A 16,714-nucleotide genomic window follows, 5' to 3' on the forward strand; every position below is an offset into this window, starting at 1 on the left:
ATACATTGACCTTTATAAGGCGGTGCATTTGTATCGCTTTTTAATAATGTGAACAATTTTTTGTGGTTGAATTAAAAATAAAAGCGTATTTCTTTAAAAAGATAAAACAAAAAATATACTCTTATTGAAAATAAAAAAATAATTCCTAATAAAATAAGAAATAATTCTTTATGCCCTACAGAAATGATTAAAATATTTGACCTTCTACGGCTGAACAGTATCCCAGAATAGTATCTGTCATAAAAACTTCTACGGACAGATAAAAGAGTTTCTGCTCAGAAAGCTCAGTTTCTGTAACAGAATTGGAGACTTATCTTATTCGATTTTTTAATTTATCCAAATTTAGGGCTCTAGCGTCAGGTTGATCGTAGATGATGCTTTTTAAATTTCCTCAAAAAAAGCTGTCCATGGGTGTAAGATCTGGATGTCGCGCAGGCTACTTAATATCGTCTGTTCCACTGATAACTGGAAATTATTGTTTAAATACTCCCTAATTATTCGAGCGTTGTGAACTGAACAGCCGTTAATGAAACCAAACATTCTCCAGATTGGGAATAGCGGGAAGAACATGATTCTGTAACAAATCGAGGTATAATCTACTATTCAAGTTGCCCTCAATAAAAAATAGACCTATTATATGGTCTCCTTGTGAAACACGGACTTGATCTTAATACGAAGAAAACAAAGTACATGGTAATCAGTAAGCGCGAAATATTAAATACACAGCTTTTGGTTAACCAACATCCAATTGACAGAGTGGACAGCTACACATATCTTGGTACCAACATTAACAGCCAATGAGATCACTCCAGTGAAATAAAACAACGCATAGGAAAAGCGAGATCGGCGTTCATAATGATGAAGTCTCTTTTCAGAAGTCACGATTTACCACTTGCTACCAAAATCTCTCTCATTAGATGCTATGTATTGTCTACGTTATTATACGGAGTAGAGGCCTGGACACTTTCCGAAGCTTCTTTAAGAAAACTCAAGGCATTCGAGATGTGGTGTTACAGACGTATTTTAAGAATTTCATGGGTGGATCGTGTGACTAATGTTGAGGTCCTACGTAGAATAGGCAAGGAATGTGAGATTATTAACACCATCAAAGAGCGCAAACTAGAATATCTTGGCCATGTTATGAGGAATGAACAGAGATACGGCTTGTTGCAACTCATTCTTCAGGGCAAGGTATTTGAAAAAAAAAAGGACCAGGGAGAAGAAGAATATCTTGGTTTCAAAACCTGAGAAAGTGGTTTAATACATCGACAACCGGACTATTCAGAATAGCAGCAAGCAAAGTTAGGATAGCCATGTTGATCGCAAACATCCGGAACGGATAGGCATCGTAAGAAGAAGATATAGTCTCCTAAAATGCCAATCCAGACGTTAATTTTTTGAGGACGTTAAGTACGGTAAACAACACTTCTGTGCTGGTTTTTCCGCGCCCATTACCTCGTAATAGAAGGATTGTGTCTCCCTACTAACGAAACACAGATTCATCAGAATAAATGTTTTTAATAAAATTTGGTTTATCATTAGCCTTCGTTCCATTCGTAGAAAGTAATCGTCTGGATAAAGCTTCTGCGTTTTTGAATATTTAAAATTCTTGTAACCATGCTTTTTCCATATTTTCGTTACAGTAACATTGCTAACATCTAACTCTCTAGCAATGCTTCTACTTGAACGTGTTAAATTTACCTCGATTGTTGCACAAATTTGTGTATTCCGGTATTATCTTTCCTTTACGCTTTTTGGTGACACTTCTTGAGTGACATTTTCTGCAATTTTTAAAGCAATAACAACTCTCAAAATTTTTAACAATATTATGAATTGACTATATGCAAGGAATTGGTCTGCCCTCAAAAAAACACAAAAAATAAATCTGCACACTATTGTCCAGAATTACCACCATAAAATTATTTTATTATTTCAACTTTTCTGCGGACAGAAAAAAAAACAGACATGTTAATTACAAAAATAAATTAAAGATCTACGCTGTTATCGCTTTAAACAACCACTGTATAATGACAAATTATTGGCGACGACGGGTCAACGAAGGAGGTTCGTGGAAAGTCGATGGCGTGCAGTGTTGCCATTTATAGGATGTATATCTAATTTACTGCACTTATCACTGCACCAGTGATAATCAACGCGGTTCAACCCGAAAGACAGTTAAGTTTAATATTATTTCCTGTAATGGTATTAATCTTAGCTCTTGGTTTAATTGTACTAACCGCGGAAACCTTTCGGGACATATATATGTATATAAAACCTGAAAAATTAGTAACCTGATTAAAGGTTACAATAACTCTAATAGGGAAAATAAACCATTTAATTTGATTGAAACAAACACAGATATTCAGTAAGGATGTATACTGTCGTCACTGCTTTTCCCAATACTATTAAACGATATAATGAGAAAACCATAAATAACAAAAAAAAACGGGTGTGGCAGTCCAGTGGGACTGCCGGTAGAAGTTACACTTCTATACACGCATTCGCCGTTACAAATTTATTTGGGAGTCAATCTGCACAATCATTACATATGCAATGCTATAGGTAAGACATAGTAGAAAGAGAAACATAATTAATAACAACTTCTTCTTCTTCTTAGTATTCTGTCGTCCATGTTTGGACATAGGCCTCTCCCAACTCCTTCCATCGGTCTCTAACCTGAGCAACATATTTCCAATTTGTTCCGGCTATTCTTTTAATATCATCAACCCATCTCATCTGTGGTCTTCCTCTTGGTCGTTTACTTTCGTAAGGTCTCCAATGTTGTATTGTAGTATTCCAACGTTGGTCTTTTTGTCTAGAGGTGTGGCCCGCGAAGCTCCCAGTCTTTCCTCTTTTTATCTGACAGTCGTATACCTGACATTGCTCTTTCCATTGTTCTTTCTGTTGTGGCTAGTTTATTCATGTTTGCCTTGGTTAGGGTCCAGGTTTGACATCCATATGTCATGATGGGAATGATGCATTGGTTGAACACTTTGCTCATCAAGTATTGGGGTATTTTGCGGTTCTTAAGTATCCAACTAAGTTTTCCAAATCCTGCCCATGCTACATGGGCAATAACAACTTACTAACAATTAATAAACAACATTTGACCTGTAATAGGATTATAGTAAATGAAGGATTGAATCAATATTTTGAAGAAAATGTATATTTTTATTTTCATATATGTATGAAAGGAGTTGAATGCAAAAATTTTTTACACATACTCTGCAGTAAAATTCATTGTTTATTTTGTTATTAATATAAAAATACAATACAATACACTGCAACATAATTCAATATAATAATACAATACAAATTAAAATTCAATATTCATAAGTATTTAAAAATGACAATAATATACATAAAAAAATACACTACAATACAGTGCAACATAATTCAATATAATAATATAATACAAATTAAAATGCAATATTCATAAGTATTTAAAAATGACAATAATATACATAACTTTTCTACTTACGCATATGTTTAATTTATTATGTAATAATATTAATAAAAAAGTCCTCCTCGACTGGGAATCGAACCCCGGTCTCCCGCGTGACAGGCGGGGATACTGACTACTATTCTACCGAGGACATGACAGAAATGTATTTTAAAATTGACAGTTCTGGGTCATACAGTGATTTATTGAGATTATAACCGAAGTACGAAGACTTTCAGTGGTGATTAGAATATATATAGTGGAAAACAGTTCATTTAGGCATTCAGTGAAAGAAAGGTACAAAATTTTGTTAATATAATTTAGTTAATATCATAACAATTTCAATTTTGAAGATAGTTTGTTTAAATCTAACATTGTCTATAGAATTTAATTAGTTTTATAAGAACATCAATTTAAAGATAGTTTATTTTAAATTTACATTGGCTAGGTTAGATATATATGTGTGTTTCATAATAGTTATAATAAAGATAATTTTAAAAAGTACTTACAAGCTAATTCTTTGAGAACCGCGATAAAAACCCTATATATTATATTATTAAAAATACTCATTGCTCATCATTCAAACAAAAAACACATCATAACAATTTGGCACCCAACGCGGTGGCTCTCTATTTAAAAGAATTAGTTTGGGAAGATAAGTGCTCTCATATAATTAAATTAATTATCAGTAGAAAGGAAAAATTATAGAATTTATTTTTAATTATATTTGAACAAGTAAAGTCTCAAAATGTCTCAAGGAAAGAAAGGTACAAGAAGCAAAAAGAATGAAGAAGATGTGGAAGTAGAAACACAACCTATACAAGAGGAGAGTTTAGTTCAAGTTCCACAAGATACTGCAGAAATGAATCCAGAAAGAGAGGAAAATGTCAATATGGCAGCTTTGATGTCATTAATGATGCAGATGAACAAGACAATAGAAGAGAATTCAAAAGAAATCAAAGAAGACATAAAAAAATTGGAAGAGAATTCAAAAGAAGTCAAAGAAGACATGAAAAAAATGGAACAAAAATTGGAAGAGAATTATAGAAAATTAGAAAAGAAAATAGAAGATAATAATAATAAAATTGTAAAACAAATGGAAAAACAAATGGATACAAAACTTGAAGCTGCAGAGAAAAAAGTTGCAAATGAAATAAAAAGTATACGGAATGACTACAAGAAAAGGATAGACAATGAGAGGACAGAAGTAAAGAGGATTATTCAAGATAATAAAATAGATATAGAACAGAAAATAGAGTTACAGAAATGTAACTTAGAAGTAAAAATTAACGAAGACAGGAGAAACACAGAAGAAAAATTAGACGATATACAACAAAATATCCAAATAAATAGTAATCAAATAAGAAATGTGGAACAGAGAATAGATGATATTTCACAAATGAGAGACATAGGGAGACCTTACTTAAATTTAACAAATGAGACTGGGATTAAATTCTCTGGTAATATAAAAAATTTGCATCCTAGAGTATACATAAATAGTTTAAAACATAAATTAAGATTTGTGAATAATATTAATGATATTAAAGATTATATTAGAATGACATTAAATGACAATGCAGCAACTTGGTTTGCTAGTATTGAAAATGATTTAGATAACTTTCAAACATTTGAAAATAAATTTTTAAATTATTATTGGGGTGAATTAGAGCAAGCAAAGTTTAGAGAAATTCTATATTTTGGAAAGTATAATCAAAATTTAAAATCAAATATGGTAGATTATGCATTGAAATTGATAACAGTTGCAAAATATTTAGAACCACCACTTAGAGAGGATGAAACAGTCTTAAATGTATCTAGACATTTTGATGCTGATGTTGTCCAAACAGTAACTGTACAAAATATTCAAACAATAGATAGTTTTATTAATTTTATTCAAAGAATACAAAGAGGCAATATGACAAGTAATAATAACAACAGAAAAAACAACAATAACTTTCAATATAATAAAAATGATAATCAACAATATAGACAATCATATAACAATAACACTAGGTATGGTGATAATTTACAAGATTTTAATAATAATAACAGTAGTCCAAATAGACAGAACTTTAATAATAATACTAGTTATAATAGACAACATTTTAATAACAGTACTAATAATAATAGACAAGATTTTAACAATAGAAGAAATACAGAACGACCTAACTATAACAGACAGGTAAATTGTGTTCGAAGGAATAGCAGCTGCGAAGGCAGGGAACGAAGTAGTACAAGGCAGGAGAATGTGAGTAGAAGTCATAGTAGGGAAAGACATAGGACATCAGATCCAAGTGGTCAGATACAATCTGACAATTCTAATAATCAAAATTTTGTGCAGTAAACTTTCTGAATTACAAGTTAGGCCATTGCTATTATGAAAAACCTTCTGAATTTATTTCTTTAGATGAAGAGAAAATTATTGAATCTATTAATTTAATTTATATAAATGCTTTGGCCAAAAATAAAATGATTAAAATTATGATAGATACTGGTTCAGAAAGTACATTAGTCTCGGAGAATTTTATTTTTAATACATTAAAACTATCAGATATAATAAAGATTCCAAAAATTAAAATTATTGGTGCAAATAATAAGAAGTTGGGTGAAATTGATAAACTAGCCAATTTTAAAATTAATATTCTTAATAAAGAAATTAATATGCAAGGATTTATTGTCAAGGATTTATGTGTTGATATATTAATGGGAAATGATGAATTGGAAAGGAAGAAAGTAAAGATAGATTTTGAAGAAAAAATGGTAACTTTGGAAGGGCAAATAATTAAATTTATGCAGAAAGATGAGGTAGAAGAAGGAATAAGAGTTGATAGGATATTATTAAAAGAAAATAATGATGTTTATGAAGAAGAAATGTATTTTGATGATAGGGAAATGTCCCAAAAGAATGTAAAGAATAATTATTGTAGTGAATATTTAAGGAATGGAAATTTTAAGCAGATGGATGCCTACGAGGCGGAGTGCGTAAAATTGGAAGCAAGGAATAATGAGTACATAATGAAGAATAATGTTATTTGTAAAGAAGAAGATATGATGAAAGTTTTAAATTGCCCTGAAGAATATAAATCAATAGTCATTTCCATATTGCAGCAACACAAGGGACTTGTCAATAAAGAAAATAGAATTGCACAAATTTATATCCATAGTATAAAAGTTAAAGAAGAAAAAGATTTTAAAACAAAATCATACCCAATACCATATAAATACAAAGAAGAAGTAAACAAAACAATTAATAATATGTTAGAAGATGGAATACTAGGAAGAATTACAGAAATGTCATTTTTCACTAAAATCGATTTACAGCATAGTTTTTGGTTGATACCTCTAGAAAGAAAAAGTAGACAGTATACAGGATTTCAGATAGATAGAGTAGTATATCAATTCAAAGTAGTACCATTTGGACTTCAATCATCTTGCAGTGCTCTATGTAGATGTCTTCATGATATTTTGGATCAATATGAACATTTTGTAATTCACTACATTGATGATATCTTAATTTTTTCTAAAACGGCTGAAGATCATGAGAAACACCTAAAAATTATAATAAATAGATTAGACAAAGTTGGACTAAAAATAAATCAAGAAAAATGTACATTTTTTTAAAAAGAAGTCATATATCTAGGTTATAAACTTAACACTAAGGGAATCGAAATGGATCCAGAACGGACACAAGTCATTCAGGAATATAAAACACCACACAATTTAAGAACTTTAAGAGGATTTATTGGAATAATTAATTATTATAAAAGGATGATACCAGATCTAAGTATAAAAGAAATTCCATTACTTGAACTACTGAGAAAAGGTGTAAAATGGAGATGGGATCAGAGAAGAGAACTAGCATTCCAAGAAATTAAAAACATTTTTCTGTCAAATTTGAAAATATACTATCCTGACTATACACAGCCATTCATATTAAGAACAGATGCATCAATAGAGAGATTATCAGGGGTATTATTACAAATACATGATGGGGTCGAATACCCAATACAATTCATTTCAAGAATCACAAAGCCACATGAAAAGGGTTACTCAGTTTCAGAATTAGAACTAGCAAGTATAATACACTGTGTCACAAAATTAAGATTTTATTTGTTGGGTAATGAATTTACAATAGAAACAGATCACCAAGCTTTAACGTCTATATTAAATAACAAATATGGAAACAGTAGAATACATCGGTGGAGTCTAATACTTAGTGAATACTGCTTTGAAATCAAATACATTTCTGGAAAATCCAATATAGTGGCAGATGCTTTATCAAGGTTAGAAAATACATCACAAAAAGGGCAGCGAACAATAAAAATTGGATTAAATCAATTAGTAGAAAGTACTGGATTATATTCTAAAGAAGAAATTATAAAAGATCAGATCAATTTGAGTGAAAAACAAAAAGTCCTTAGGAAGATGGGGTATATTATAAAATAATAAATGGCATAGAAGTATATGTAATAACTAGAACTTTAGCAAAGAAAATATTGAAAAATTTACATAACAATTATATGCATATTGGTTCAAGAAAGCTATGGATGCTATTTAGGAACAATTATTTTGCAAAGAATGACATAAGTATAGCAAAAGAAATTACTACCCAATGCCCAATATGTCAACTAAACAAAGAAAAGAATGTAAAAAAAAAACTTACTGATAGATCCATTTCATAGATAGATGGTAGATTTCTTTGTTGTGAATAAATTTGACATCATACTTGTTGAATTTTGTACATATGGAAATTGTTTGGTACCCTAAAAATCATAATTTGGGGTTAGATACAGAATTGATTGTGTAAATGTCTTTATAAAAAGTGTAAAACTTACCAATTCATATGGATAAAAGCCTGTTGAATGGAAATAATTCCTAGATTTTGTCTATAAATAAACATAACACAATATAGATTATATTTTTAATTAAGGTTATATTTTATTCTCTCCATTTGACATAACAGTTTGACCATAGAATAGCCGAACTGTGATCCGTTGTTCTCTGTTTTGACATAGACAGCGAACAGGGATGTATTTAACACATTTTAAATAAAAAAAAAAAATTGAATTATTAATTTATTAAATTTAATAAGGTATGAGAAAATTAATATTTAAAAAAATAATAAGTAAATTATTTATTTTAAATATTATTTTTGGGGTATTGTGACAATTAGGGTTTATAGAAAATAATTTATAAGTTATATACTACATAATATTAGATATTTGGTTGTTTTAAATAAGTTATATACTAGAGAATTTAATAAAAATATATTTATGTGAGGGCATTTTTAATAAATTAGCATATAATAAGTGTAAAAAGTTGTATTTTAATATTGTAAATATATATAAGTGAGCCATGTGCTTAGGCAACCAAAAATACTCTCGGAGATTGACAGATATTTATACTCTGAAGTGACGTTTAAGAATATTTACGAATATAAAGTGGGTTATAATAATATATTGTTTGAAATGTGTATTTTATTAAATTAGAATGTTAAGTTACTAATTTAATTATATATTCTGATCTGAAAAGCCTAAATGTAAACAAAATTATTAATAGAAAAGAATGGAATTCTCTGGATCTCCGGAGATGGCCATGTTTGCGAAATGGTTTGTTCCAGAAAATTCATACAAGTATGAAATAGAACAAATTGGAACATGATCTCTTACGAGATGGTTCTAGAATGTCCAAAAGATATAAATACCCGTGATTTGGATTCAAGATGGCAGTTTTTAAGTTTTTAGTCAGAAGTCAGGCCAGTTTATTATGAAAGTTAGTAGAAAGATACAATTAGTTAGTGAATATTGAAGTAAATTGTTCAGAATTTTCAAGAAGTCAGTCAGAAAAGTTTAGTAAGAAATATGAAAGTTAGTTGGAGTCAGTGAATCAGGTACAAATAGTCGAATTGTTTAATATAGTGAGTTAAATGAAGATTAAAAATTATGCATATAATTAATGCACATTTATAATTATACACAAATAATTATTGGAGATTATAAAAGTATATTGGAAGAAATTAAATTATATTATGGTTGGAGATTAATATAAATCAACTTATAATAATTGGATATTGGTATATTGAAAAGAAGAATAAATATAAATGCTGTTTGCTGGTTTGATTGGTGGTATATAAATGCTGGTGAAGAAAAATATATCTTAAATTAGTAGAAGCTGATGATTGGAAAAAGAAATTTCACAAAAACAAGGATAACCGAAGTACGAAGACTTTCAGTGGTGATTAGAATATATATAGTGGAAAACAGTTCATTTAGGCATTCAGTGAAAGAAAGGTACAAAATTTTGTTAATATAATTTAGTTAATATCATAACAATTTCAATTTTGAAGATAGTTTGTTTAAATCTAACATTGTCTATAGAATTTAATTAGTTTTATAAGAACATCAATTTAAAGATAGTTTATTTTAAATTTACATTGGCTAGGTTAGATATATATGTGTGTTTCATAATAGTTATAATAAAGATAATTTTAAAAAGTACTTACAAGCTAATTCTTTGAGAACCGCGATAAAAACCCTATATATTATATTATTAAAAATACTCATTGCTCATCATTCAAACAAAAAACACATCATAACAATATATATATATATATATATATATATATATATATATATATATATATATATATATATATATATATATATATATATCTTTATATAATATTAAATATATATACAAAAGGAACATTTTTGTATTCGAGAGAGGAAGAGAGAGAAAATATATCTTCTGTCTCTCTCTTACTCATTATCTTACATATGTAATGATTTCACGGATTCACTCCCATACAAATTTTCAACGTGGAGCGCGCGTATAGAAGTATAACTTCAAAAAATAGAAATGTAATGAGGGTTAATAAAAAGTCTCTGATGGTCTCCAGTCCAGTGTGCTGCCATGGTCATACTTATGAAATTTACTATTTTTTAGGTGATGGAGCTCAAACCAAACGGAGCCAACATTCCCGTAACAAACGAAAATAGATTAGAATACATTCAGAGGTTGGCAGATCTAAAATTGAACAGTCAATTACGAAGACAATGTACAGCATTTAGAGACGGCATCAATAGCGTGGTACCATTGACTTGGTTGAAATTGTTCAGTCATACAGAACTGAAAGTTATTATTGGTGGCGATACGAAGGAAATTGATACTGTCGACTTATGTGCTAATACTGTATATGGAGGTACTTATACTGTATAATTTATCATTTTAGGATTTTAAATAGTTCATTTATTTGTTTGTCAGTTTTTTCATTTTTAAAAATTCATTATTAATTTTTTAGGAGACTTTACTGCAGATCATGTAACTATTAAATTATTTTGGAAGATAGTTCATAAATTTACAGAAGTTCAGAAGGAGCAACTACTGAAATTCGTAACCAGTTGTTGTAGGCCTCCTTTACTTGGATTTAAGGTATTTAATTAAATAATTACTATTGGTAATCATACTACTCAATACTCATGCTATTGGTATCAGACTACTGCGCTCAACAATCCTGAGGTGTACAGTAGAACAGTATGCACTTGAACGCACTTTGACCACCGTGTCTTGAACCATACGCGCATATAATTATTTTATTCCACTTGGCGCATATAATTATTTTATTACTTTTTAAGGGATTACTTGGGCAGATAAGGGGCTAATGTCACTTTTAATTGGGACTAATAGTACTTTACTGGCTACTTTATTGGTGACGAGTGTCACTATTTTCTAAACAATTTCTATTTATGTGCCACTTGCAAATTTTACACCATCATTTTGTGGAATGTCGTTTTAAAATATTATGAATAAGTGGAATACAGAACTTTCAGGTAACCGAACCGAACGAGTAACCGAAGCAAATTGCAATTGTTTAACTAAATAAACTTCGTAGGAAAAACGTGATTTGCAACCCATATTGATTAATAAGTGACTAAAGGAACAATAAATAAACGAAATGAATGGTAGAAAGTAGTAGAAAAGTATGCACTTGAGCGCACTTTGTGCTCTCCATTGTGCCAATGGAATGCATGAAACAAAGCTCTACCGGGTGTTGACAGAGAGCTTATATTGTAGATCTGTTGAAGTCTCGAGGACTTATATAATAGTTAATGAAATATGTACAATAAGCCAATTAGCTGCAGTATGGCCGGTGTAGAAAAGAAGGCTTCTAGAGAAGAAAAAACCGATAAAAATATCAATCCGCTACTAAATACCCTGCATAGAATACATTATGTGTACATTATATCCCGTTTGTAGATTATGTCACCTTAACATTATGTGACCATTATATCCCTTTTGTAGATTACATATACAGTACATTTGCCTCTCATAATACATTTAAAGTTAGACCTTAAGTACTTGGCATCCTGCGTTAAATGGTCAGATTTAAAAAATATTCTTAAGATTTTACATACTACCATATGTGTTCTATATCGTTCCATTTTGCCCTATTATTTGTCACATATTTCTGTACCTGTTTGGACGTTGTCAGCTTAAGGCCAATTTACGCAGATTGTTGTTTGTTTGGGTTTATATAACTGCGGACACTAAATCCATTCGCCAATCTTACAATTTTTACTCATTTTTTCATTAGTCATTGTTTCTTATACAATCTTATCCTAAATCTATTACTACGTAGTATTGATCTCTAATACATAGTCTTTTTTTTAGTAATTTGTTTCTAGGTTTTTTTTTCTATTAGGTGCTTTTTAGTCATTTATATATAAAATAGGTGATGAGGTCCTCAGAGTTCCACAGCAAACTCTTCTGCAGCTATCTACTTAATTCAATAGCTACTTTACTGTGGAGTCTAAAGATGTGTAGTTCACCATCGAAATAGTTCAAATAAACGATTCTTTCAACTGAACTAATTGAACTAGTTCATTAATTTTCATAGAACTAGTTCACTGCGAACGATTTGCATTATAAATTGTGTCTCAACTTCTAAAGAAGAAAATAAGGAATGAATGAAATCATATATTTATTATTTTGTGAATGGGATGGACTGACTAGTTTAAAAAAAGAAATGCCGATTAGCCTCAGATAACAGATAATAATTCTTATGAATGTGGCAATAACATAAACAGTCTTATCTTAATGTCATAATGGTTCGGATCCTATGCCCATGCATTGGCTTGGACGTTACCATGCTGTGTTATTTCTCGTATTGTAATTTTGAAATAAAAATTTTTAGTTGTGGTTAAAATGATTAATGCATTTACATAAGATATAATTTTATGTAAAAGTGAGAATGAAAATGTGTTATTTAATGTTCCTAGAAAATTCACTGATTTTTTTGTAAAGGTTCTTTTAGAAATAACCTAATTATATATACCTGTGAGTTTAAATATACGTAAATATAAAAATAAATCATACATGAACCATATTTATATTTAAAACGGTTATTAAAAAACAAATCTTAATTTTTTTTGCAAATAAAAAAAAATGTTATTTGCAAAACATTTGAGAAATAAATATAAAACATTTAAACCTAAACATACGATCGAAAGAAATGGTTCCGAACCCGAACTACTTGTACGGTAGTGAAAGACTGACTGAAAACCGAAGAAAACGGGCGGCCGGCGCCAAGTTTGTGTGATGATAAGACGAGACATCTGGCAACCAGTTATATTAGGTTGGATTTCGATTTCGGTCCTACAAATAGTTCTTTCACGAACTAGTTCATTTTTGTGAAATATTTCTCTTAAACTAGTTCGTCTAAAAGAACTAATAAGAACACCTCTACTGTGGACTGTGCAAGTTCCTCATTTTTTCTCTTTTTTTTTTTAATTATTTATTTTTTATATTTTTTTATTATTTATTTTTTAATTTTCTTTTTTTATTATGTTTTTTTATATTCTAACAAATTACAAAGAAATACTTACTCTATATTTACAATTACAATTTGAGTTTAATATCTAAAACATGTTTATACAATAATCTATATAAAAACTCAATACAATACAATTTACGCAGATAGAGAAGAACATGGTTTGACATGTGACAATTTGACAGTCGGAGAAGAAGAAGAGCTGGCGATTTAACAGACTGAGAAGACGATTTGAGGGACGTAAAAAAGAAGAAAAAGAACCGGCACGTGACAGAAAGAAGTGACACAGATAAAGACGATACCTTTACACTGTAGACGTATACCGATGTGGCAAGCTTTCAACTACCGTATACGTTATTCAGTATGTGGAACAAAGATAACACTTAATAGTTTGAACACGAGTGAGACACAATCCACAAGTAGGGAGTCTAATTTTTAAACAGTGTTGCAAAATTTCGGTTACATCATTCCTTCTAAAATATTAGTCGGATACATGGGTGTAACATAATATTTAAATCCACTACAGTTCATTGTAGAATGAAAATTAATATTGCCCCAACAAAACTCACATAACGTAATCATATAATGTAATTATTGTTTTATTTCTAAGCTACCACAGCTAAAAATCTACATGAATTGCATCTAAAACTCAAATATAAGTGTTCGAGTTTTTCTTAAGGTTGGCCGACGGAAAGTTGGTGGCGAAATAATTTTATGCAAAGAACTACACTCTCTTCGCCCGTGTCTGATAACTACTGAATGCCGGATGTATCTTGACGCTTCGCACTGTGAAGGAAGGCGTTGCTTAAAATTTTACAACTCGTCAGGGGAATAATGCGTTGTTGCCACACATCAATTCCTTAAATCAATGTTCTTTGTTAACTAATTAGGTAATCGATAGAATCGATTAGAAAACAACAATTGCATGGCTACTTTACTTGAGTTTTTTTTTGGGACAATATTAATTTTCATTCTGCAATGAACTGTAGTCGATTTAAACATTAGACTCATGTATCGGATTAAAATTTTAGAAGGAAAGATGTAACAGAAATATAGCAACACTGTTTAAATATCATACCTACTCCTTCGAGATGGTGACTGCCTCTCATTTCTATTCAAACAATTAAGTGTTATCTTTGTTCCATATACCGAATAACGTATACTGTAGTTGAAAACTTGCCATATCGATATATTAACATAGAATGAGCAGGTCAGCAACGAGCGTTGATAACATCTTTTGCGGTTATTCGATCTGTCTTTCTCTAGCGCATTCAAACCCCCATTCACTCTCTCTCGAACAAAAAGAGACGCTGCTATACTTACTTGATGTAAGATAGAGACACAACTAACAACAAATATTGTGTCGTCACTTAGCTCTAAATTGCTCGGTCTATGATAATATATACGTCTATGCTTCACACGTGCTCCTTGGTGGCAAAAAATAAAAAGACTCCGCTTTTTGTCCCACGGTCGTCAAAATTTTCCCACCATCCATACTCTACTTTTATATGCATATTATAGATACCCATAATACATTGAATTTTGTTACAGTGCACAAAATTCACTAGATCTTTTAAAGCAGTTCTAGCCGATCTCAAATTAAATATGGGCACATCTGTGAAGACAACCGTTTCCCACTAGTGGATTGTCCAATCAATATGTTCTCTTGTAAATTCTTATCTTTGTTGTCGATCCTGTGCCAACTGTTTTTGTTCTAATAACCACGATGTTTGATCAGTTCAATGATTTTTCAAACTGAAAGGCGATAAATCGATCTTCACATCCCAACTGCAATAGTTTTGATCAAAATCTTTTTTCCAAATTATGCACAGTATTTTGGATCGAAATATATTTTTTTTTAACTCGGTGTGTCAGAGGATTAGTATAGCCAAAACTGCTACAGATAGAAGAACCGAAGACGAATTGGGATTCAACATTAAAAGTTCCAGAAAAACTAGAAAAAAATACATGTATTTAACTATTCTTTGCTAGACATTGTGTATTATAAACCATTTTACGTCACGCTGCGATGTTATAACATTTATGTTTGTAATGTTATTTAATTTTTTTAGGAACTGAACCCCTCATTTTGTATTCAGTCTTCGGGAACTGAAAATCGAATGCCTACAGCTAGTACCTGTCTCAATTTACTGAAGATTCCTATCATCACCGATGAAGAGGTTTTAAGAAATAAGTTAATAGCTGCTCTGGAACATCAAGCTGGGTTTGAACTGTCTTAATTGTTAACTACTTTTTTTTGTTATTTTATTTAAATAAATTCTATAATTTTGATAGTCTTATTATTTCATGCAAACAACTTGAGTCCTCTAGTGTTCAACCTGATTATGGATGAAATAATAAAAAAAGTAAGAACTAAAAAAGGATACCAAATGGGAGAAAAACAACTTAAAATAATCTGCTATGCAGACGACGCAATACTACTCTCTAAAGTGAAGACTATTTACAACGTATGCTGCACCAATTTAATATTTAGTTTAAATAGTAAGTAGTACTTTAGTAGTTATATTAGTTTTAACAGCAAATTTACTAAGGTGTAAATTGGAGCTGGAAGGTTAGATAACGGAACAAGTGATACTACTACTACTTGTCGGTTTATAACGTTCTCCGCCGTTTTCCGACTTGCAATCGCCACTTAGTCCGGTTGTTCCATAGGTATTCTATAGCCCTCTCTCTCAGTTCTTTATTCATTCTTTTGCTTCAACTTTTTCTCGGTCTACCTCGTTTTCTCTTTCCTTCTGGTTGCCATTTTAATATTTCTTTGGTATATTTAATATTGGTATAAGTTGTTTTTGAAGGTTTACTACAGTCCCATAGTTCTATTCCATATGCTCAAACTGGTATAAGTATAGCTTTGTACAGAAGCAGTTTATTTTCAAGAGATAACTGAGAACTTTTGTTAAATAGCCAGTTCACATTTTTTTTAGTTTAAGATCTAGTTGTTTCCGTTTTGTTTTGTGCGTTGTTCATGTAAGTTTTTCATAAAGGTGCAATCCCAAGTATTTGACAACTGGTTTTATAGGAATGGGAGTGTTATTAATATAAACTTGTGGATATGTAGATTTTCTTGTTGTAAAAGTAATTTGTACTGATTTGCTAGCATTAACACTGATTTTCAGTTTTGTAATTGATCTAAATGATTTTGTACTTTTTGTGATGCTACATTACGGTCGACATCCACTGCCAAGATTCCCGTGTCATCGGCAAATGTAGCTAAGAAGGTATCATTGCTGAATGGAACGTCTGCTGTAAATATCAGATACAGAAACGGGCTCAAAACGCTACCCTGAGGTACGCCAGATTGTATGATGTGGTAATTTGAGTAGCTGTCTTCAATTTTGACTTGGAAGTAACGGCCAGTAAGACATGATTTTAGTATAAAGTATAGTTGATCTGTTTGGTGTAATTTCAGTTTGTAGAGGAGA

The 16,714-nt window shown here is 30.5% G+C and overlaps 1 protein-coding gene across 2 annotated transcripts in view; it reads left to right on the plus strand.

Annotated features, from left to right (window-relative positions):
- The window catches only part of LOC140434416 (ubiquitin-protein ligase E3C), a 40,567-nt gene extending 25,006 nt beyond the window's left edge, over nt 1–15,561 (plus strand). For both annotated transcript variants that reach the window (XM_072522669.1, XM_072522668.1), the window contains exons 12-14: nt 10,388–10,643; nt 10,743–10,873; nt 15,344–15,561. In XM_072522669.1, the coding sequence (XP_072378770.1) occupies nt 10,388–10,643; nt 10,743–10,873; nt 15,344–15,511 (555 nt within the window). In that variant the 3' untranslated portion in view covers nt 15,512–15,561. The remainder of the gene's footprint in view (nt 1–10,387; nt 10,644–10,742; nt 10,874–15,343) is intronic.
- The last annotated feature ends 1,153 nt before the right edge of the window (nt 15,562–16,714 follow it).

Source organism: Diabrotica undecimpunctata, chromosome 2 (assembly GCF_040954645.1).
Source record: "Diabrotica undecimpunctata isolate CICGRU chromosome 2, icDiaUnde3, whole genome shotgun sequence".
Classification (NCBI taxonomy): domain Eukaryota; kingdom Metazoa; phylum Arthropoda; class Insecta; order Coleoptera; family Chrysomelidae; genus Diabrotica; species Diabrotica undecimpunctata.